General features: G+C 37.9%; 2 protein-coding genes across 2 annotated transcripts in view; both read right to left on the bottom strand.

Moving 5' to 3' along the window:
* Positions 1 to 194: 194 nt before the first annotated feature.
* mcmdc2 (minichromosome maintenance domain containing 2) lies at positions 195 to 16,301 on the bottom strand. The gene is made up of 15 exons (XM_037533808.1): positions 16,293 to 16,301; positions 15,090 to 15,146; positions 13,294 to 13,353; positions 13,012 to 13,207; positions 12,806 to 12,928; positions 12,225 to 12,326; positions 11,317 to 11,445; positions 10,979 to 11,216; positions 10,438 to 10,643; positions 10,096 to 10,262; positions 8,989 to 9,168; positions 8,433 to 8,575; positions 7,391 to 7,500; positions 6,863 to 7,048; positions 195 to 565 (listed from the first exon to the last, which is right to left on the bottom strand). The coding sequence occupies exons 1-14, from the start codon at positions 16,299 to 16,301 to the stop codon at positions 6,882 to 6,884; spliced, it is 1,887 nt and encodes a 628-aa protein (XP_037389705.1). The 3' UTR covers positions 195 to 565; positions 6,863 to 6,881.
* sgk3 (serum/glucocorticoid regulated kinase family member 3) overlaps positions 16,047 to 25,236 on the bottom strand; it is a 22,132-nt gene continuing 12,942 nt past the window's right edge. The window contains exons 10-17 of the mRNA XM_017716709.2: positions 24,383 to 24,514; positions 22,172 to 22,284; positions 20,715 to 20,751; positions 20,220 to 20,306; positions 19,506 to 19,601; positions 19,268 to 19,423; positions 17,005 to 17,094; positions 16,047 to 16,856 (exon numbers count right to left, since the gene is read on the bottom strand). Coding sequence (XP_017572198.1) covers positions 16,686 to 16,856; positions 17,005 to 17,094; positions 19,268 to 19,423; positions 19,506 to 19,601; positions 20,220 to 20,306; positions 20,715 to 20,751; positions 22,172 to 22,284; positions 24,383 to 24,514 — 882 coding nt within the window. The 3' untranslated portion in view covers positions 16,047 to 16,685. The remainder of the gene's footprint in view (positions 16,857 to 17,004; positions 17,095 to 19,267; positions 19,424 to 19,505; positions 19,602 to 20,219; positions 20,307 to 20,714; positions 20,752 to 22,171; positions 22,285 to 24,382; positions 24,515 to 25,236) is intronic.

Genomic DNA, 25,236 nt, shown 5'->3' with positions numbered 1-25,236 from the left:
TGCGGAGGGAAAAACGCACGGGCCACCCGGACTGGAGGCGTCACGATCAGCTTACAGCTCCTAAAACGGAAGCCATTCTCAGTCTGAAGATGAATGAAAGCTGTCAGTCATTTCTTGTCTTTTTAAATCTTTCACCAGTTTCAGAACCAGTCGAACCGAACAGGACTGAGTGGCGTTCTGCTTTGCTGACTGTGTTGCAGCGCACGGACACGCGCAGGAAATCTAACAGCCTAATAATTTCGTGTTTGTAAATAAGGTCTGAAGATATCAGGCGTATCTTTGTTTTCTTACTGAAACAGACGTCCCTGCTCGAAGTCTCGGTGTCTTGTTGGAGGTCTTGCTGTGTAGCTAAACTGTGTTTTTTGTTCTAATGAGCTGTTATGCTTGACTTGTTGGCTGTGCACTTTCGGTTCAAATATTTGCACTAAATGCATGTGTGTGAACAGCATCACATCCGTCATGTGAAGTGGTCTGTCAGAGTCTGGACAACAGCAGGTCCAGTGGAAGCCCAGCTTCTTCGGCTTTTATTCCTCCTCCTTTCTTCCTCTATTCTTTCCCCACACGTCTGTGGTCGTCGGTGTATTTGTGGATTGTAAAGTGAGAAAAATAAAGAGAGATGCAAAAAAAGTTTGGAATTAGTTTGTGAAAACGTTTTAACATTTTAACATTTGTTAAACATATTTAATGGTTTCTAGTTCATCACGTAAAAAATCCAATAATAAAATTATTTTAAAATGCTACATGCACCACTTGTCTAATGACAAATGTCTTAAAATGATATTAAAGCTGCCTTTATTCATTTTTTCATTTCCATGTCAGAAAAAAAAAACATGGTTTTGGCATTGCATGGTCTAGGCTTATACCTAAGGATTTAGACAGTCTGACTGGTTTCAGTTTGTAAAGTATAGTATGTAGTACGGGGTGTCTACACTGTTTCTCTATAGAGAAAAAGGAAGAGTGTAAATGTACCCCCAAAGATACAACATCGTGTCCATTTAGGGACCATTTGTGTGCCTTAAATGAGTTTTAAGGGTAAAGTTGTATACAGAAATTAGGCGTCCCCGATTCTCCAATAAAAATAAGTAAACTCATCCTGGAAAGGGAACAGATTTCTGCTCATTTTAAAGCACAGTTACTGTTTATTTATGGAACTTAACATATTGGGGGGAAATGAGATAAGCATTATTTATGTTCTGTCTTTTCCAATAATTTTAAATCTTAAAACACCATATTTGACAGGGGTGTTAAAACTTTTGCATATGACTGTACACTACATTTACTTTCCCAGGTGAAACGTGCATATTTATACCTTTCATAACTTAAAGCAGTAGAATAAAATAAAAAGGCTGGTAAAACAGCGCGTATGGAGTAAGACAACTGCGGTAGAAGATGCAGTTATGTTCCTGAAGTAAAGGTACTGATGATGTGCCCTTCAGGGTACCACTGTGACAGTGTTGTTATCTTACCAGGTACAATATTTTTTTCAGACCAAGTGCAGCGTAACCTCTGCAATGAACAGGTAAATTTATTTATTTATTAATGTCGTAGTCCTTCTGCCAGAGTCTTAAAACTCACTGATAAAGAAAAAGGAAGGTTGTAAACTTTCAGCATATGTCTAGATGTGTGCACATATATATATATATATATATATATATATATATATATATATATATATATATGAGTGTGTGTGTGTGTGTGTGTGTGTGTGTGTGTGTGTGTGTGTGCGTGTGTGTGTGCGTGCGTGTGTGTGTGTTAATGAAAAGCCTTTAATTACTTGTTTTATTTATGGGAATAAGTAAATAGTCCAACACATTGGCTGCTTTTGGGCTATTTATTCCAACAAACATGCTGCAGCCTCCACTGTCGGTCATGGGTAATAGAATAACTATATAAATACGAACATACAAATACATAAACAAAAAAAAGTTTTTCATTGCATGAAGCCTCACAAATAACATTTTACGTTTCGTCTTTATCATGGATTAAAAATGTCGGATGACACTGTTTACCATACAGGCTACGCCTCGGTATGTGAGTTCAAACGAGTGTATACACTCATACAAATACTAACATCTGGAAAGAAATGTGTTTTTTTGTGACTTTTATACTGATTTTCCCCACCAGGTCCTTTGCGCTGTACTGCGCATGAGCACACGCAGAGGGAGCCGCGTAGACGTGAAGAAGCGCGCGTGCGCAGCGTCCTTTTTCCTCAAGCATGGGCGCGTGGAGGGAGAATTTTTTGGGAGCTCCGAGTCTCCAGAGCAGATTGGCTTACCGATGTAATCCCGCCTGCTCAGGTAAAATGGATTTCAATAGATTATATCATGACATTAACGCGAGATTAATCGATGCTGAGCGCTTTTTATTATTATCAAGCTGCATCGGCTAAACGGGAGCGCCTCTGAGCAAGAGTCGCTACAGAGAAACAGGGTAGCGCACTTAGTATCTAACTTACTAACGTAAACTCGTTTGTTTAAAGCGATTCTCGGGTATTCCTTTAGAAATCGCTCCCTGGTACGAAAATCTATTCAACTGGGTGTCTTGTATCTTTAGTGCCGAGTCACGAGCACGTGGTGGCCACGTTTCCCTTTCCACCTTCTCAAAGGCTTGAGCCCAAACTGCTGCTAAACCTTAGCCAGCTGCACATCCACCAGGACCTCCGATTAGATCGTGATTCATCTAACCGGATAATCATTCATGTAGTTACCAAAATTCAAGTTAGAAACATGGAATGAATCAGGGGCGATTCTAGGATCATAGCTTGAGGGGGACCAACAGCCCCCCAACGTTAATTAGCTGATACACATACAGACAGTACAGGTCTCCCACCTTGGTTTTAATATCAACACACAGGTCTACCAATGGCACAACAGCTAGCTTCTGTCACTCGAGGACTGCTGCTAATGAATGCTCATCAAAGACGAGCCTCCGTTATAAAAAACACTTCACTCTTACTTTAGGGTGAGTGCTGGGATTCCCTAAAGCGGCTACACGCCTATTGGTTGAATTTTACATGGCCACCATGCAATTATGGCTTCTGTGCCCAAGTAGCGTTTTAAATGTTCTGGTTGGATATAAATGGCTGTCTGTTTGGACGAAGCCATTACTTCATGACCTACATAGAGCCATTTGAGATTCTGCTGGTTCGGGAAAGTGAGACTGCAGTCTAGCTCTACTGTTGCCTCATTTAAAAACGTCTCCTAAATTTGGTTATAAGAGGAAAAATGCTCATCACTTCAAGGCTATGGCCCTCCTATAACTGTGGTTGGGCTAGCTGTCTGGCCTAGCTACTTGCACTACTTGCGAACCAGTACTTTCTGTAAAGGGATAAAGGTTCATTTTAATTAGGGTGAGATGAACTCTGATACTTAGCAATTAATTGAGACAAGGTAAACCATGTTTATTTAGTTTTTCATACACTGCAAATAAGTTAAAGGTGTGCAAGCCATAAATTTACAGCAAAAGAAAATTGTTTCACCATATTGGTTGAGTTCACAATATGGTATTTACAGTTTATTATTCTCATCTTGACCAAAATTTGAATGAAAAGATGAGACTAGAGCTGGGTGGCAGGGGGCACCGCAGAATATGACCTGAATGTTTTGGAGTGGTGCTGGATGTTGGTGAACCTTAAATATGAAACAGTACAGTTGTACTAGATGGCATAATTAATGTCAGTTTCCCACAATACATTGTCACTTTTTTGCATCAGTATTAGACTCACAATGCGTTGTTATACCTCTTAAAAACACGATTGTTTTTCAAAAGGAATACTTGCTCGCTCAGGCAATTAATAAGGTGAGTTAATGAGCTTTGAGCTGTTGAGTGGAAAAGTTATGAGGATGTTATTCATCATTATTAGTGGCTAGTTTGCTGTTTTACGATTAATTGTGAGGGGAAATCTTTGTGGCCAGCATTCTTTTCCCATTTCTCTCAGTAAAACCGTAGCCTATATGAACCAAATTTGTGCAGTGGATGACCTGTTATTTATGATTATCAAATAATGTTCTAATTATGACCTAACCTGTTCAACAGGCAGCTTTAAATGTCCCTGCAGTATGGTTATAAATCATGCTGGCAGTTGGGTGTCCCACATACATTGATAAATTGCCCCTTTGCTATTTGCACTGCTGTTGGTCAAATTGTCCACTGGCTATGTCCAGGCACATGTCCCTTGTGAGGCAAAGTTGGTTTAGGAATGGTCTTCACATGACCTACGTTGGGGAAATTATGAATTTTTAGCCCTCTCAGAGGGCCTGCAGTCTTGGTAGAGGTCATGACCTTGAGTTAAACTAGCCTTGGTAAGGCCTTTGTGCTGGTGTGGGGAGCTGTGCTTTCAAGCTGTGTTACATGTGCCCTTTGGCCTTTAGTTCATCAGTCAACATTTGAAGTGGAATCAGGTTCATTTATCGATTGTTCCCTCAGCACTGCTTATGTGAAGCAGTATAAAATCAATAGTTTTAACACAGAAGTTCTAATTAGTCAGTTGTCATTTTTGAAGTGTGAAAAAAGCAGATGGCTCAATCCCACGTTTGAAGAAGGGGGGGGAGGGGGGGCAGCCCTTTAAAGTATTTCGGTAGCAGTGATTCTGTTGTAGCTGTGTTTTTCACATTTTTGCCGTTAACCCATCTGACCAGATTGGGTTGCTGATGTTGCAATTATCTGAGTATTCAATGACAATCACTCGTGCCCTAGTATCGCATGGGGGTAACGGATGAGGAATATGTACTTAATTACTTTTTCTTTTTTCCTCAGAAATGAAGTTGGCTTTTGGTGAAGGATGACCTGAACGCAGCTATCTGACATGGTAAATCAGCTTAGAAAACTTGTTAAAATTGTGGCTGTGAGATGCTGTGCATATGATCACATTTTTGCCGTTAACCCGTCAGACCAGATTGGGTTGTTGATGCTGTGACTATCTGAAAATTCAGTTTGTGGTCATGTATCTCAGTGTCGTAAATCTAAGATCAGATTTTATTTCTTGCTTAAGATGTCTTACCATCACAGACCTGATCATATCAGCACTCCTACTGAGCTTTGATCATTCCTGTATGAATTTAGTCTTTGCATCTCAGCAGTTCAGACTTTAATTTTTTCCCATCTCTGTAGTACTCAGTTGAGAGTGAAGGCAAAGATTTGAACTGGCTGTGACTCTCACTGCATCTATAAGGTGAGGAGAACTTTTTAGTTGCACATACTTGCGTTTTACACACACTGTAGATATGTACTGACTATGATGATTCACATTTTTGCCGTTTACCCATCTGACCATACTGGATTGTTGATACTGTGATTATCTGAGCTTTCAGAACAGAAGGAGTTTCTTTAAAATTATTGCTGTCTAGTTCACTAAAGCTTTAACCGTATCTCTTTTTCGCCTTTCCCCAGTAATGAGCATGACCATGACAGTATGACTGCTGTGAACAGTGGTAAGTCATCTTTCTCGTTTGTCTGAAAAAGTCTCAAGTTAAATACTGGTCACTTATGAAGTACTTTAGTGGCAGTGATTGTTACAGCTGCTATGATGATTTTCACGTTTTTGCCGTTTACCCATCTGACCATACTGGATTGTGGATACTGTGATTATCTGAGCTTTAAGAACAGAAGGAGTTTTTTTTAAATTATTGCTGTCTAGTTCACTAAAGCTTTAACTGTATCTCTTTTTCGCCTTTCCCCAGTAATGAGCATGACCATGACAGTATGACTGCTGTGAACAGTGGTAAGTCATCTTTCTCGTTTGTCTGAAAAAGTCTCAAGTTAAATACTGGTCACTTATGAAGTACTTTAGTGGCAGTGATTGTTACAACTGCTATGATGATTTTCACGTTTTTGCCGTTTACCCATCTGACCATACTGGATTGTTGATACTGTGATTATCTGAGCTTTCAGAACAGAAGGAATTTCTTTAAAATTATTGCTGTCTAGTTCACTAAAGCTTTAACCGTATCTCTTTTTCGCCTTTCCCCAGTAATGAGCATGACCATGACAGTATGACTGCTGTGAACAGTGGTAAGTCATCTTTCTCGTTTGTCTGAAAAAGTCTCAAGTTAAATACTGGTCACTTATGAAGTACTTTAGTGGCAGTGATTGTTACAGCTGCTATGATGATTTTCACGTTTTTGCCGTTTACCCATCTGACCATACTGGATTGTGGATACTGTGATTATCTGAGCTTTAAGAACAGAAGGAGTTTTTTTTTAAATTATTGCTGTCTAGTTCACTAAAGCTTTAACTATCTCTTTTTCGCCTTTCCCCAGTAATGAGCATGACCATGACAGTATGACTGCTGTGAACAGTGGTAAGTCATCTTTCTCGTTTGTCTGAAAAAGTCTCAAGTTAAATACTGGTCACTTATGAAGTACTTTAGTGGCAGTGATTGTTACAGCTGCTGTGATGATTTTCACGTTTTTGCCGTTTACCCGTCTGACCAGATTGGGTTGCTGAGGCTGTGACTATCTGAGCAATAAATGGAAAAATTATTCTACTCTTAATGTGAGTGAGTGATGAGGCTTGTGTACTTTAAATACTGATTTGTGGTTTTTGTTCTCAGAAATGAAAGTGGCTTTGGAACAGGATGCCCTGAACATGGTTGTCGAAGGACTTGGTAAATCAGCTTATAACATTTAAGTGTGGCCAAAAGATATGTCAACACAACAAATGACAAGTGAATAAGTTAAATACATTTATAAGCAGGAATTCTGAATCTGATCATAGTGTAATCTGAATAATTTTGCATCGTTTCCTTTTAGTCCTCTGTAAATCATAAGCTCATGAGGGAGCTGGATTTCTGAAACTTTAAATGCAGAAACCTTGATCTAACTTGGTGCTTTTATAATGTCTAAGCATCTGGCTAGCTGGTTACCTTGAGATAACTGTGTACCCTACTCCTCCATGATGTAGGTTGCAGCTCCTGGTGCGTAGTTGTACACAAAGTGCAAAATCTGCTGGTGAAACTCTTCCAAGGTCAGGTCTCGTCTGCGCAAGGATTCCAGGTCACACAAATCGCAAGGAAACACGGCATCGGGCGGAATAACAAGCGCTGAGGCCCCTGCATTCCCAAGACAGATTCTCAAGAACATGTAATAAGAGCTACATTTGCTGCAGTGTTCAAACACATTTATGAAATAAACATTACACTTTGTTTACTCTCTATTCTTGTTTGTCACAAAATGGTTTTGTTGACTGCTTAGAACTTCTACTAAATTCTACTTCTGCTCAACCTTTGACTTGTCTAGTGAATTGACTGGAAAAATATGTAAACGTGCCCCAAAAAGGATGCTTGAAATATTACAAGCTAAGGCTACTGCTGCAGCATTTTTCAGTGAATAGGTTACTAGTAGGTTAATTGCAGATCTAAAACCCTGTTTGTCTGGAAGAGTAAAAACCTTACCATGTTTAAGGGTGATTGAGTTTTCACAAAGCAGCACTGCAATAACAGCATCTTCTTCCAAAACACGTGTCCTCAAATTAAGCTTAGCATGAGCTTGTGCAAGAGTAATCCTGGTAAAATCAATAGGTGTATATATTTGGTAATTAGAAGCAGTTCCAAGTACAAATACTGACATGCTGAATCTCTTTTCTGATATGTGATCCATAATAAAAAAACAATTCTAACCTTGGTGAATACTCGGTTTTCAAAACTATTGCAAGACCAAATAACATGTTTGTCTTAGCTGTTATGACACATTTGTGTGCATAAAGACTTATTCTTTAATGCATTATACCCTTTTGTAAGGCTACACAGATTCTGGAAAGATTTTTATAAATGTTTTCCTCAAAGTGGAACTGAACAGATTTTTAAAAATTTCTGCATAGTTGTTAGAATGAAAGGCTAAATTTTAATGCATCTAAAAGCTACCCCACAGAAATGTTTTGGGAGGGTTTTGCCTTAAAATGTATTTTTAAAAAAACTTTTTTGATTTATCATAGTGCATGGATAATTTTAAAACAATGTAGGAACCTAGTTCCTTTCACATCCAGTGTAAAGGAATCAGCAAGTTTGTCTACGCAATCATTTCACATCAAAGCACTGTGACTGCATCTAAATGTATTTACCCTTTAATTGAGGGTGGGGACAAACTAAAGGGCAAATGTTGTATGACTACCATCTAGTGGTCAACTGAAGTACTGTACTGAGTACTTATATTGGTTTAGAGCAATGTCACTGAACACTTCTTCACCACCGTTTACTGTTTCCTGCACAATACAGCTTAAGTAAACTCCTTCATTAACTACTATACACTTTTAGAGTGGAAACAGGAGTGTATTATACAGCAGAATAAAAAACAAATGTGCAATGTAATGCCCCAAAATAGGAACCAAACAACACTGCACTCCAGTAATCAGTTCACATATTAACACAGTTTAATATTTTCCCTGCTTAAACTGTCTCTGTAAACAATACCTTCAGACAGAGTTACTTTTGGCCTTACATCAGTTTGATGGACGTGACAGAGACTGAGGTGCCCTGGGAAAAGTCTGAGCGAACCCTCCGACTGGCCATGTAGTAACCATGGATCATCTTCTCAGCCTCTGGGCTCATGTCCACTTTAAGGCCCTGTGCATAAGCCAGTAGCTAAGGAAGAGAGTATGAAAGTGATATTGAACTGATTACTACATTTAAGAAGTCTGCACAGTATGTCATTGGTTGGCCATGATCACAAATTGGTCCTGACAAAACTGACATTGCAGAAGGCTGAAATATGCAGATAAGTCCTCTAATCACATTTTTTACTCTGTGCTGTGAGCAGTTTGTGCAGATATATGTTTCTGTGAGTGTTTTGATGAATCAACAATGCATTTTAATAAACTGCGGTTTAACTGTATCATAACTGTAACACACCATTATAATTGCACTATTACTTGAACATGGGTTTTTACTAAATACAGTTAATAATATATTACAGAATTTACAAACAGACTGTAAGAAATGTTTTGACTGGAAAGGTCAATCATTGAAAGAGCTGTGGATATTTTTTGTGGATTAACCTCTTTGTAGTCCTGTGCGGTAAACTGCATACAAGCAGGGTAAAGGGGCTCTCCTGGTGAGATGGCCTGCCTCAGGGTGTGCACTGTCATAGGAAGGAGTGGGTGGTGACCTATTGCGTCACGACACTGGATCACAAGTCCAAATGCCTCTGCAATTTGTGGGGGTACTGGACCCATCTCCTGCAGTCAGAAATATAGAATTCCAGGCTTACCTGGCAGAGTAGTAAAATACTGGGACATTAAAGTTGTATTTCTGTTTTTGTTAACAGAGCAACTGAGACTCTTGCAACTGAGCTAGCGGCACACGAGGCCGCAACTAGGAACTTCTCCAGGAAAGACACAATTGTCTCCGTTTCCTGTTACTAAATATATATAAAGGTGGGGTCGCCTCCTAACTGCTGCAGCATTCTTTGAAGATGACCTCTTCTTTGGCAACAAATGGTCATCTGCAGAAACTTGGTACAACATAGTCTTGAGTACGGTCCTGCACAGTACTGCACAGTCTTATGATACAGGAAATACCTCTTAAAAATAGAGCCACAGATTGATGTCTAAGGAAGGGAGGGTCATGGACTTCCAACACATCCTGTGCTCTCACTTGTACAAGCTCAACAAGCAGCTTGTCAGAGCATAATCAATTAAATAAGAATCTAAACTTAGATGAAAACATCCATAACTACTCTATGTAATCTGACTAGATGTTCAATGTAATAAAAAATGTAATGATGAATTATGTAAGAAATTATAACATTTAGAGTTACATTTTCCATTACTTATAAAAAGCTTAAGTATATGCAAAAACGTCTGTAAAACTGACTATATATGAAAATGAATAACAGATTTGTAACCGAGCCTTTAATTTCAAAGGTATCTCATTTCTAAAGTATGCAAGGTGCATTTGAAATAAGTGGCAATCACAAAGGAAGGACTGATTCTGTTTGTACAGAGCACAAGTCCAGGAAATACTAATTAGCCAGGAAACTGAGCCTAGTTGCTGGGTAATTATAACAGTAATTAGAATTTTATCCTACAATGAGGTCATATCCCTGCAGTTGGATAACACTAAACAAGTGTGTTTGATATTAATATGAGACAGTGTGAACCCACCACAGACCCAAGCACTACACTGTCAGGCTTAATAGGCTTCCTGGAAGGAACTGCTGCATCAGCCAGTGCCCAGAAGTTACACTGGATAGAGAAGGACAGTTGCTGGTCAGCATCTTCCCCATACTTCTTTCCTGGGATGAAGACAGACACTGATCTGCTTTCCAACACTGAGGAAACAGAGCCACAGTGAACTGTGAGAAAACAAAGGCAGGACAAACACTAGACCTGCAACAGACTAAAATGTCTGAAGTGTACTCTGTTGGTAATAATGTCTTGCATCTGACTTGCAGAGTCCTCTTCTGGTAACAATGTTATAAGCTGGCACTTATCTTGATATCATACCTGACTGGAGTGTGTCCATCCTGTCTCTCTTGTAGCACATTAAGTCTCCCAGCAGGCAGACACCTCCACTAGCCAGCAATGCAGACCCAGCATGGATGTTGGCTGTTCCTGCCCCATGCTCATCTTTGGACAGGGAAGCAAACAGCTCGCCAGTAACAGGATGACGAACACCCCGGCCAGCCAGACCCAGACTGTATGTCATCAATCTTAATCCACACAAAAAATGAGTATGACATAGTGTGGTGAATCTGTTTTCTCATGTTTAATTAAATAGTCAATGAACAGAGTACATGGATATATAATTCTGTGGAAATTGTTGTTCAAGTGAAACAGTCTATATCACCTTATCACCAGACAAGAAAAAGATAAGCATATTAAACTGATATTTAATATTTGTTTATATGATTAGTTATAAAAGAAATGCATGTCTTGAAAGATAATAGCTAGTCAAATGTAACAGGGAAGGTCTTCTCTGAAGATGTTCTGGTGGTGGCTATGGTTTCACTTGGAAAGATTACATGCATTACTTGATCTGTGATACCTATCAATGATGAGTGTGTCGCTGGTGAGCGCAAGAACATCCAGATGGTTGTGTGCACCTGGGTTCGCCTCCTCAGTCTGCACCAGGCTGAGAAGTAGCACCAGCTTCAGCGTGCTATACAGGCCAGGCGGGAGTACTGCAGATCCAAAGGAATTGGCTATAATGGCAGAGAATCTCCATGGAGAACAGGCTGAGGCAGCAAGGAGGGCCTGGAAGTTGTCACTGATCAGGCAAGGGTCTGTGTGTTGGAGGAAGAGCGACATTGTCAGATCAGCAACTCTGACACTGTTGAAATGTGGAGATGTGTTATTCTTTTACCAAAGTCAAAGAAAATTCACATTTAAGCTTGACTGCTTGAATGCTGCATGCCTCTATGCTCCAAGTAACATTGGGACACTGGTGTACTTGAGCTGGTATCCCCACCACTCGATAGACCAGGCCAATTTTCATAGAGTTGCAAAGTTCATCTGACAACAAAAAAACAAAACAATAATAGACTTATGTTGTTCCTTGCTTATGATTAAATACATGCTGCCTATACAGATCCCAGGATCACTGGGTCTTATTAACAGTACATACACACTAGTTTGTGCTTATACCTTTCATATGCACATTCATAGGCAAAAGCTGGCATCCATCAATAACATTACCCAAATTTGTTCTTACTGTACAAAATAATTTAGAACTGCATCAGAGCTATCAAGGGCTTGCTGGGCAGGATGTGTCAGATTGTAAGGTTGTAAACTGAAAATCCATATTAATATTAAAAATGACATAAGATCACCATATGAACATGGCAAGTTTAAAAATGTAAGACTGATGGTACATTTTATATGTGGTCTGAGGCAATTCTAAACTCTTTTGGACAGTAAAAGTACTTCAAGTAAGTAATTCAATTAGTATAAAGTAAATCCCAACTCTGAATGAGAATCTTTAAATCCACATGTTTTACTTTCTGTGCAACCAGATAATAATGTACCATATTATTACCACTGTATTTAGTAACTGGACTCTGTTCTTCTAACACTAAGTCAACAAAATATACCAATAAAGACTAGAGGACCTACCAGATCCGTTATTAGAGGGCAGATATTATTAGAGGGAGCAGGAAATAAACAATATCTCATAGGAAGAGTGATATATGGTAGCCATAGCAATCTATTTATTTGGCTACCTAAGTTTAACTAAGTTTAAAATGAAGTTCTGGTGCAAACCTTCTCATTCTCAAAATGCAGCTATGATTTACCTCTCAAAAACAGAGTGACAGATTGAAATCTCAGGGATGAAGGGTCATGGATTCCTAACACATCCAGTGCTCTCGTATGCACAAGCTCCACCAGCTGCTTATCTGAGTGTAATCAATACAATAGGAATCAGATGCAAAATAAAATGTATATTGGCTTTAATGCCAACGCTCTGCATGGCTTTGGAGTTATTATTATGTCATATAAAATTTAAATTTTAATTTCATATTTAACTTTAATTTCATGAATGAGATGAACCCAACTTCAACTCTTTCAGTTAGGAAATGCTGCTTATGACGGTCAAGCACCATATTCCAAAGTCATGCACATGATATATTCATTTATGTCCTTTCTGGAATGCCTCACAAATGTCTAAGTGAGCTTTTACACAATTATATCATTTTATATAATTTATAGAATATATACAATGTATCTGGTTATTAACATCAGGTGCTAGAAAGAAAAGAATTTGTATGGCACCTTGCCATTTTGTTCATGCTCTTTCCTCCGGTTGAGAACAACTGTAATTGCTTTAAAAAGAATCTAGCCAATAAAATGTTGCTCTTATTTATTTGGTTCTCACCCCCCAGTACACGAGACTTCACATCCTCTCTGAGTGGTGATGAGCAGAGGAAGCAGATGAAGTCACTCCTGATGGTTGCAGATTCTGTGGCCCCTGGGGCATGTACTCTAATGTGGTGGAAACCTGGTGGCAAAGTGAGAACAGCTATGGCTAAAGACAGTGGAAGTAGTACAAAAACACACTACAAATAATATATTAAAGGTTACCCCTGGAGGAAGGACATTTTTCTTCTGTGCAGAGGAACCTGGCCCCTTGGGTGTATTTAGAGACACGAGTCATGGCGATTACAAGGCCCACCATTTCCAGAGGCCTCATTGGACCATACCCACGGGGGAACTCAGATAAGTCCAGAACGTACCGTGGAAAAGGCGGCATGTGTGTTGGCTTCAAAACAACATTAACCTCAAGAGGCCAAAAAGTATGTGATGATGAAATAATACATTTAGGATCACAACTCCTGTTGCAAGTACACAGGGTTACATGCTTACCTGGTTTTCTGTAATTGTATGCTCAATCAGTGACAGTGCCTTTATAGACAGAAAACAAACCTGTGAAAAAAGTAAATGCATCTTATAAAACCAAATCACAAAAAGAGGATAATCGTATAGAGTGAAGAGTCTGGCATGAAAAGTGTGATTTCAGTGAAATCTACACTGCAGAAATGCTTATGAATACACTGCCTGATGCACGAGGCAGTTTTATGACAGGGTTAAGAAAAGGTTTTGGCATAAAATGTATTGTAAAGTGTATGCAAGGCATTGTAAGACAAAACGGTACCCAAAGACTTAGTTTTTAATTTATCACTATTAATAACATTATCAATAAATACTATTATTTGTACCATTATTAATACTACAAGTAAATGCATCATAACTCCTAGTTCCTATCACCAGTGTAATGAAAATCCCAGCTAGTAAGTTCCTCTACAAATAAAACCACTCTAAACTTACTTTCCATCTCCATCTCTATAATTATGTAAAAAAAACATTTAAACAATCTGTGGAATTTCCCTTTTAAGAAAAGTAATCACATCCCCTATGGAGTCTCCCTGTCTGAAACTTACAGACTGAAAAAGTGAAGTGGCTTTGAGAGGGTCATGTAAAATGCAGTCTCCCAGCCTGGCATCCAGTTCAACCACATCAGTGGGATTCACATCAAAACTGAAGCGATATACCGCTTCCATCTGTTGTGATTCTAAAAAATAATTCAACAAGACGTGTTTTTGTCACCTTAACAGAAACGTGTATACTAGGTTAAAGGGGAATGCCCATAATTTAACCAAATTTCTGAATAACTCAGGCTTGAGTTTAAAACAAAGTCATTCAGAGTACTCTGATGTTAAATATTTTATGGTAGAGAAACTCACTGACTCAGATTTCAGTGGTGGTGATAGGAATCTACAACACAAATATAGACATTTCATTCACTATCCAAAACCACGAGTGAACCTACATGCACCTTCTGAGTTTTTATATGTAATGTTGCTGATGGCGAAATATACGTCTGAAAAATAAGCTTTCTTAAGGGACTACTTTACCTTAAAATGCCCTGCATGTACCCCTTACTCGTGAATTGATTGAAACGTATCTTAAGCCATAACCTCATCACAAAACTATAATGAAACGATGTGTCAGGCATCAGGCACCTCATGTAATAACTTTCAGTGGGGGAGCTTTTAGAGTCATTAAACTCTTCAGACGTCTGGTTCCTGTCACCACCACTGTGAGCAATTCGGACAAGTTTCTCTAGAATGAAGCATTTCACACCAAACCACAATGGATAACTTTGTTTACATGTCAACCATTTAACTGGTTAAATTAATATAGTATTAATTTAATATAGGTTATGTAACGTCAACAATGCTAACGCTAGCTAACTTACTCAATAACCGTATACTATATATATATATATATATATATATATATATATATATATATATATATATATATATATATATATATATATTTAGAATTATCTAAACTTCTTTGTGTTATTACCAAGCCTTTCTAGAAAACGACGTTAGAGACGTTAAGTTAGCTAGCGTCTTTACCGTGAAAGAAGCCACTGTGCTAAGCTAACTAGCGACCTTTACAGATCAGCCGCTACTAAAAAGCGACCAGTGTTGTTATCTAGACCAACCTTTGAAAGAGCTACAGGCCTTAATAAGTTTATTCAGTCCTCCACTCCTATCCAGGTATATTATAATCGATTCTTTCAGAGACTGAAGGTCCTCCATTGTCAGTTCAATAACGGCCGGGTAAGCTAGCTAAGTTCGCTAAATTACCTCAGACTCAACGAACTCTGCAGCTCCACGCGCACACCGATACTTTTGATGTAAATACTATAAACGTCTGTGTCCAGTGCAGCGATACACGATGCAGGGTTTTCTGGAGTCGACTCCACATACTCTTTTCATACCAAGACGGCTCCAGAGCCGGTGATGAAGGGATACAGCAGATATCAAACCATCCTAAACGTTGTTTACCCGTTTTTGAGTAGTTGCAGATTACAATATGATGAAAATTCGTAATTATACCAAGTAGCATAAGATAGCTTTGACAAATTCATGTTTCAACAAATGTCCTTTGAGCATTAAATTGATTAGTAATTTGTATTTTTTTCTCCTATAGCTTAAACGTTTCTTCCACATTAACATGTCCTTCCTGTAGCACTGAACAAATGAGCCAAAGGTTTTTTTTAATGTGTAGAAACCCAGACCAAAGAGGACCCGGACGAAAGTGAACCCTAATCTAAGAATCCCTTAATTCACAGAACTGCAGAGTAAACATAAATGTTTCATATTTGATATTATCTACACATCCTTACCCTACAGCTTACAAATAATACATTCTAAATGATAGTTTCTTATGTTATATTTAAATACATGAAGTTGTCTGTCAAAACTAATGTAAAGGGCCATATTATTTGCCATTATTACTCAAAAACAGTGAAAATGTACTTATGTCCTTCTCACAACAGCCTAGAGCATTGTACAAATTCAGTTCATATTAAACGGACTGTAAAGGCATTCAGGTCACTACATAAAAAATGTAAATAAACATTATACTTTGTATTGCTGTTTATTTGGACAGCTAAAAGTGACTAGTTGCAGACCCGATCATATGTAATAAAAATGTACCTGCTGTTTAAAACCAGGTGTGAGTGATAACATGAATGTAGCTAAAAAGACTAATTGTAGTCATTAGTTCATGTAAGCACACAGGCAAAGAATACAAGGCAATAGTTTCTTTTACTTTACTAATTTAAATTCCACCATTAGTTAATTTTTTTTTATTCAGTTCAGTCTTACATCATTATGCCACAGGGGTTATTAATACAAAAATGGCGTCTTTGGTTAAAAAAAAAAAAAGTCACGTCTTAATATATGACTAGGCCTGTAACTATTTTCCATAATATATATATATATATATATATATATATATTTTTTTTTTTTTTTATAGGTCAAATCACACGGTCACAACTGCACAGGGTCCATGTCGTAAGCAATGATCTAGGTGTCAGGGGAGATAAAACGGAATGTATAAGACAAAGGCATTTTGTTTTCAAGCAAAGGGCATTCTCAGGCTTCCCTGACAGAAAAACTGCCACCGTATAAAATAATCTGAGGAAGAAAAGCAACACCTGAGCAACATCTCAGGGAAGGTAATAGATTCCATACAAAATATAAATCTGTTGTTTGAAGATAAAAAATAAAGATTTGAAATACCCTGCATCACAAAATGTCTATGTACTTTTGTCAACAAAACTATACAACCCCTAAGGTCAGGTTTCTCCACTGGGCATGTTCTTCCCTTTCAGCAAAAAAGAATGACTACTACAAAAGCCACTTCTGGAAGCACTCGCTTGAGCAGCAGCCTTTTTACAGGAAAGAGTCATCTGAAGGTGGAGCGTAGGAAAATCCCAGAAAGGCGTCGTCGGCCTCCATGACACTGGCATTGACGATGGAGTGCTCTGTGGAAATGCACACCGAATTGGGAACAGTTTCTTCAGTGAATTCAGGATCGAAATTCGATATGTCATACTGCGACTCCTGTAGGATGAGGAAAGACTGCATTAGCATAATGCAAACTCAATTTTCACAGTACTGTTTCGAGAATGCTTTGAACCAAATGGGTTCTTCGTTATAACAAGCTGTTTGAAACTAAACAGAGGAAAAATACAGTGAAGTAGACACTTACCACACTGGGGTTAAACGGAGGTGGAATCTTCTTCTGCTCAAGGTCGTCCCAGTTAATTGAAGAGAAAAAGTCATGGCTTTTGACTTCATTCTGAAACAAATACAGACATTGTGTCATTGGTGCATTAAAATGTGCCAAAGTATGTTATCTGTGGAGGATGTGTAGTAATTCCTGTCGTTGCAATGTAGATAAGCTCCCTGTCATCCTATTGTCCTGAAAGACTTGTTTTGATATTAATATATATATATATATATCATTCACTGATGACGAACCACAGTGCACTCATTCCACGCTTTGTTGGTAACGCTGAGGTAAAGGATCAGGCATGTACACTTGTCTGTAAATACGCCAGTGTTTAGCTTCATCCACCAGGGGGTGTTACATACAACCAACATGCATAACAGCAGCAGTTTGGAGTAGCAACTCCTTCAGAACCTCCCAATCAGCCTCCTTGCCCAATCAAATCAATCATCTTTATGTGGTTGTACAATTCCTACACTCTCAAAAAAAACCCCAGATTATTTCTAAACTGCAAGTTAAAATGTTCACCATACATACAAGTATATCCGGACTAATAGCAGGAAAATAATGCACTTAGATGCATCACGATTCTCTCTTTGAAAGATTCAGAATCACTTCATCCTTCCTCCTCCAATAAACTATTAGCCTTGCAGGACTGAAGGTCCTCTTGCTACTACTGGTACTTGCAAAAATGCTTAACACACTTTGTTCATACTTAAGCAAGGAGAAAGATTCACTGTGACCTTTAACCAACCCAACGCATTCAGCTCATCATCCATGGTGTGATTATGACTTATGTACTGTTGAACTTCATGCTCAATTTCATTCAGGAGCATGTTCGCCCACCCTTCAAACTTATTTTGAGATATTTTCAACACAGCTAATGTTATAACAGAGAAAGCAAGCAAGAGAAAGGGTGTGCAAAGTGAAAATGCACAAGTGAGAAGAAAAAAAAAAAAACTCAGAAAACAAACCAAAGCTCAATTGGAGTCCAATGTTTCACATACAAAAAGTTGACACTTTTGTTGGGCCTCAGGCTTGCACACTTCTAAACCAGATGCATTAAAACATGGGACACTGTCAAAGCTTGGCTTGGAGGAGGAAAAAAATACAGGATCACTAAAACATATGATTGCAGTCCCAAATTTGCTGCATATATTATAAAAAAAAGACCTGAAACCATAGTACACATGACCCTACATAAGAGTGCTGCTTTTTTAAAGAGCCACTATGCAAGGTTTAAAGATTTGGAAACCACCATATTTCAGCATGTTTTTACTCCTGATTCTACAACCTGCGTAGAGAGCAGTGTAAAGCCCCCCGCCATTCAGGTTTTGAACCCAGGAAACATGTTCTCTGGAGTGACAAAGTACCACTTTTGTGATGAACTAGAGTACTGTACTGTTGGAACAGTGACTATAGACTTAATCAACCAACATCAGTGCCAGTGGATAATCAGGGACTTCACCGAACCTCTAATGCTCTGATAGCAGCAACATGCCAACATGTTAAAACTAAAGGCCCCTAAATGAAAAGAATATATAAGATTATATAGAAAGTAAACTTTAAAAGGTTCTTTAGATGACCAAAATTGGTTCTTCCATGGAATCATTTGGGCACCTTTACATTTTAGAGTGTATAAGAAAGTATTCCTAACAGAGCAGAGGCTGTTACTGCAGCAAAAAGAGGGGCAAGCTCCTTACTTTTCACACATAATTAAATTGTTCAGCTGTGAACAAGTAATCTGATGTGAAATTCCAAGTTCACCACACACACACACACACACACACACACACACACACACACACACACACACACACACACACACACACACACATATATATATATATGCCATAGTATAGATAGTTAGGTTTTGGCCCAAAATGTAGATGCCATGTGTTCTAAGGCGAAACTGTACTCCACGAAAACGTTTATTTTTTCCAGATTTACCGCTATTTTACTATCACCTATATTATATATAAAAACTCAGAAAACATGTATAGAGACACTGGTTATTTTGGAGATTAAATAAAAAAAGCTATATACATCTGCAATATCAGTGTTGGAGACATCTTAACCTCACTAACATTGTGAAGAAATCATTAAGCCCTCGATAATTCACCATTTCACATTAAACCACTCTGAATGATCTACAACTGAATTATGCAGTTGAAAAATAAAATAAAAACAAAAAGTAATAAGTGGAATTCCCCTTATTCCCCTGATTTTAAAAGAAACTCACAAAGTCGTCCCTGTATCCCAGCCTCCTGGTGTTATCCTTCTCCAGTAGAGCCTGCAAGATGGACCAGGCAGTCGTGGATGCGCCAGGTCGCATTGGTAGCTCCTTATGCAGTATGTTTTCATACATTTCATGTGTGTCCCTACTGTAGAATGGAGGCTGTTGAGGACCACAGAACCATGACAGGTCAACATACAACCATTAACTAAAAAAAATGAAGAAATTGGCAATTTATCTTTACCAGGCCATAGAGCATCTCATACAGCACAGAGCCCAGACACCACCAGTCCACAGTATTGTCATACGGCTGTTTCCTCAGTACCTCTGGAGCCAGATACTGTCAAGAAACCAATTCTTTTAAAACACTAGAAGCAAAAGCCAGTGAATTGAAATTACTGAAATTATTCCACACATAACCTTTTGTATCAGAAGAAAACATTCCATAAAAGACTGTGCTTAATTAAACACAAACTTTGCAAATACTTTGCCATTGTTGATTTGGACAACAGCATTAATCATACAGTGAAAAGATCTGTACATTTTAATACACGTTCACTACATAATAGCCTCCACTTTCTGAGGAAACCATAGTATGCAAAGTATATTAGAAATCTTATTTCAAGTAATTCTGTAATAAATCAGTAAATTTATCTATTTTGTCTAGTCTTTATCTATTTTGCTCTATTCTATTTTGTGTTTTTTTTGTATCTATTTTGCTTATATTTATCTATTTTAATAACAGCTCTTGGGTGTAAACTGGACCATGAGATCTTAATTTCGTTCCACCTCATGTACCATGTGATGCGAATGACAATAAAATCTCCTTGAATCCTTGAAATGGTCGCACAATGTAAATGGCAACTGGCATCTTAAAATGGTTTTTAAAAAAATGGAGTCAAAGTTTTGAGACAGTAACAATTTCTTTTTCTACTGATGATGATCCTGATGATATTACCTCAGGTGTTCCACAAAATGTGGTGGTTGTGTCTGCTTGAGAGATCCCCTCCTTGCACAATCCGAAATCGGTCAAGACTATGTGCCCCTTAACAGACAGGAAACGGAGGCATGTTAAGAAGCGTTTTCACCAGACAAGATGCCAATTCTTTTCACAACTGAAGAACCTTTTGTTTAAGCAGAATACTGAATAGATCCTGGGCCACTGGCCTATTTTACCACATTCACAATGAGATTTCCCAGGAAATGCTCAATTAAAACCTAATCTAATAACAGATAATGCTACTACTACATTAGAGTATTAGTGACATTTTATTTGGTTGGCAACTATGTATTTTTGATAACACTAATCCTTCTTATGACTGTGGGTCCTTATTTCAGTTTCACAGTTGAGACTTCTTACTTAACCCTAGAAACTGTGACAGCTTTGTTTCTCTGATTCAGCGCTCAAACAATTAACAATGACACTTGACACAATTAACAAAAACGTGCTTACTTGGGAGTCCAGCAGGATATTTTCTGGTTTCAAATCCCTATGGGGGAAAAAAAGAATGCTCATTTCAGCTTGTTTATATACACACACACACACATATATACACATACACACATACGCATATCATATCATGTTGCTGTCATCATCATTTTATGTTGAGTGGCCTAAAAGAAATGACATGGGAAATATTCTGGTTCCATTGATTACATTGAAAGTGAAGTATAGATCGAGATAGAGATACAAGGTTTTCTTCCGACAGCAGCGATCTATCATACATTCTACAATATATATATATATATATATATATATATATATATATATATATATATATATATATATATATATATATATATATATATATATATGTGTGTGTGTGTGTGTGTGTGTGTGTGTGTGTGTGTGTGTGTGTGTGTGTGTGTGTGTGTGTGTGCGCGCATATATATATATATATATATATATATATATATATATATATATATATATATATATATATGCACACACACACACACACACACACACACACACACACACACACACACACACACACACACACACACACACACATATATATACATACATACACACACACACACACACACACACACACACACACACACACACACACACAGTGTCTTAAATAATTTATGCTTATACCCGAAATGGATGTGGTCTTTATGTTTATGGTGGTCTTGAGAACAAGCTCAGTGTTAAACTTTGACAATAGATGGTCATCTGACTTGTTCTAACCACACTACATGGCTGGAAACCATGAGTCCACAATGACCAACAAGACATTAAAAGAACAATAGGTTACTACAGCGTCATGGTGACTCATTAAAACTCCAGCATACAAGCTGACATAGAAAAGGGAAGACTGATGTTCCTCTAGAGAAAACAAATTTGACTTTTTTTCTGCAAATTGTAGTGCACAACTCCATTTGTTTGCTGAGCTTAACATACAGTGGGGAAAATATAAAATATAAAATGTGCACAGGCCATTAAATTAATCACATAAACAGTAATAGTGCATTAAAATCTGCAAACATGTATTCCCTGTTGAAGGTGTGTTAATTTATATACACTACAGTCATACAGTCTGACCCAGACTTTCATGAAATACCTTGAAGGCTCTTAGGGGACACTCCCTTGTAAAATAAATTGTGTTCACTTGTCAGTTTTCTTTACTACTATGCTGGCAAGAGCTTTGAATCAGGCCATAGGCTGTAAATTAGGGAAGTCTTCAAAGGCAGTTATTTTGGAAATGGACAGACAAGCAGTTACGAATAATGGGAACTGAATGGTGCCTGGTTTGCATTGAATTTCTGGAGTATTTGGAACTTAAATAATAAAAAAGGTAAAGAAATGATACCATAATAACAGTCTTAATCTAATCTTTTTACATTCTTACAGTACAAGCCCTAAAATAGGGATGCAGATGCAGTGAGTAAGAGGGTACTAACCTGTAAACAATGTTGAGAGAGTGCAGATAGCCCAGTGCGCTTGCCATCTCAGCAATGTAGAACTTTGCCCTGGGTTCAGGAAAGGTCCGCTCTTTTTGAAGGTGGAAGAAAAGCTGAAATGATAGAAGTGAAACATTCCCAGTTTGCAAACATGGGAGAGAAGTCGATTCAGCCACATCATGCTGAATTTAGTCTATCTCTATAGCTTTTATAAGCCATGAAGGGCACACCCCTACACACTACTACACACTACTGAGCTCTCACTAGGACAATGTGGTCAGCATGCTTGAATACAAATCAGCACACTCTTAAAAACATGATGCCAGCCAGGGTCATTTGAAGTATGTGATATGCAAATACATTTTTCTTATACTTTATTTCTGCTCCCATGTCAACATTTCTGTGCATTTATTCACCAAATGATTCATTTTTACCTGCCCATTTTTTAACTGCCCTCTTCTGTGCCTCTTTCAAAAAGCAGGTTGGGCTGAAATTGGCCTGGACTGTTGGTTTTTGTGACATCACAGAAACAAGGAATTCAAAACTTACTGTTTTTGCAGCTTATATATGAACTGTATGGACAGGGATGTGAAGTTTTGAAACTAGCTATTTTTGTGTTACATCAAACTCTTTTATGTAAAAAAAAAAAAGAAAGAAAGAAAAAAAAAGTGAGGAACATCCATTTTTCGACAGCATAAACTGTTCAATAAACTTTACATTTCAGAATGCCTACATTTTATAATTACTACGGATATACTTATATGAGACTTGTGGGCCAATATCAGTAAGTAAATCTGTAACTTTCAAAATCAATATTCATTATTTATAAGCAGGTCTTTTTAAAAAATCAAAAACTAAAAAAAAAAAAAAAAAAAGCATTTGCATAAATATTCAGCCCCTTCAGACTAGTACCACATCTTGCTGCAATAACAACTTTTTTTGCTTATTCTCCCTTGCAGACTTGCTCCAGGTTGTTTAGGTTGACTGATTAAGAGATCCCTATTCATCCCACAATTTAACTCATCCGTGCAGTAAAACACCACAAACACACTGTGAACACACACACTAGGGGGCAGTGAGCACACTTGCCCGGAGGGGTGGGCTGCCCTATCCGTGGCGCCTGGGGAGCAGTTGGTAATTTGCCTTGGTCAAGGGCACCTCAGTCAAGTACTGTCGGCTCAAGGAATCGAACTGGCGACCTTCCGGTTGCAAGGCTGGTTCCCTTACCTCCAAGCTCACAGCTGCCCCCAATGATGCTTGTGAAACGCCTGAGCCACTGATGCTTTCTGCCAAACTTCAGACATGTTGAGATTTGTTTTTCTTTCAGTAATGTCTTCTTTCTAGCCACCCCCTCCCCCAACTATAGGGTTTATGCAGCACTCTTGGTATTGACAATTGACCCAACAGCACTCAATGGGATATCCCAACACATATTATTTAATAGCCTTTTCCTTTTGCTTCTGCATGTCTATAGCTTTACATCTCAATTCCTTAGAATGCTCTTTAGCTGTAATTTTTACAGCTTTCATTCAGATTCACTCTCTGATCAATGGTACTTGAATTGAAGGGGTCTTTTATCCAGAAAAGTTGAACTTTTCTGGGCCAAAAGTATCTTCGCTAGGGCAATACCTTTCATTTGTGTATTTTATAAGCTTCTACAGCAAAAGGGTTGAAAAACTATGCAAACAGTATTTTTCAGTTAGTCATTTTTGACACAAAATATTTTCTTTATTTTCATCAATTTCACTTCAAATAAATTAACTTTGATGGTCAGTCTTTTGAAATAAAATACAACACCTCATAAAATATCAAAACATAATTTGTAATCTAGACAAATCTGCTGACTTTTAAGGGGGTTGAAACTTTTGCAGGTTTTCAGAACAAAATTTCATAGATCATCTTAATAACAAATTATCAGCCAGTCATGTTGGAGAAACTAAAATCTATATACAAGCTACCAAACTCCTCAATGTGATTTCAACCTAAAAATAGTCAGTGTTCAGCAATTGGGGCCACATTGTTGAAAACAGATGTTCACAATATTTTGGCCTCATTTGCAGAGTACTGACATTTTTCATCACATATCTGTCCACATCAGTCACGCTTAAGAACAACGTTCTTGTCCCGCTTCCTGTGTTGTAACTACTTGTGGTTTTCCACTGGAAGATAATATTCCACACATGCGTTGCTCAGACAGGAGAAACTACTCACTTCGCCTCCATTGACAAAATCCAGGACGAAGTATAACTTGTCTGTTGTCTGGAAAGAGTAGTGCAATCCAACAAGGAAAGGGTGCTTCACATTCTTCAACAGCACGTTGCGCTCAGCCATGATGTGTTTTTGCTGTTATAGGTTAACAAGAAACGATAAAACAAAATATCAACCATGAAATGAGTATATGCAAACTCAAATAATTAGAAGTAATACATACCCTAAATAAAAGCTGGTGCACTGATCTGATATGATATGAGTTTTTATGGCAGATTCTGATTCAGATTTTTTTTTTAGAGGTAAATTTGCCTTTTTATTGCCCTATCTTTTTTAACCTGAAGTAGTTCAGAAATGCTTTCATTTTTTTATTTGCTTAAGCAAACATTAATAACATTATTTACTCTTCGAAAGGCCAAATGGACCTCTTCAACAGTTTCCTATTTACCATAAAGGCAAACAGAGCCATAGATCGAAAGTAAAATACATCTTTATATTCAACACAATGACTCATGACCAGGGCTGGGAGGGATACTTTGAAAACATATTCCAGCACATATTATTGATTAATAAAATTTTTTTAAATGTAGCGTAACCTAATCCAAAGGATTACTTTTAAAAAAAGAAATCTGACACCTTCTTGTTATTGGATTCCTTATCTTTTTAAAGAGATATTAAATAAAGACGATTTCAAACAAATTTCAATGAGACATCTTTAAACAAGACAAAAAGAAAAATTGCACCATTTCATGAAACAAAATGATACATTAAAGGCAACATATATTTGCCAAAACTATGCCAGTGGCTAGGATAGGGGAAATGGTTGAAGACAGTGGTTGTCTCATCAGTTTTTCAAC

This window comes from Pygocentrus nattereri, chromosome 24 (assembly GCF_015220715.1).
Source record: "Pygocentrus nattereri isolate fPygNat1 chromosome 24, fPygNat1.pri, whole genome shotgun sequence".
Taxonomy (NCBI): Eukaryota; Metazoa; Chordata; class Actinopteri; order Characiformes; family Serrasalmidae; genus Pygocentrus; species Pygocentrus nattereri.
This window is presented reverse-complemented; position numbering and strand designations above follow the sequence as displayed.

Coding starts and splice junctions, on each gene's coding strand:
- mcmdc2 (XM_037533808.1), bottom strand. Junction 13,354..15,089: donor CAGAGTTCGTTGAGTCTGAG/GTAATTTAGCGA, acceptor CTTTTTTCACAG/GTTTGTTTTCTGTCTATAAA. Junction 8,576..8,988: donor CCGCACAGGACTACAAAGAG/GTTAATCCACAA, acceptor TCTCTTCCTTAG/CTACTGGCTTATGCACAGGG.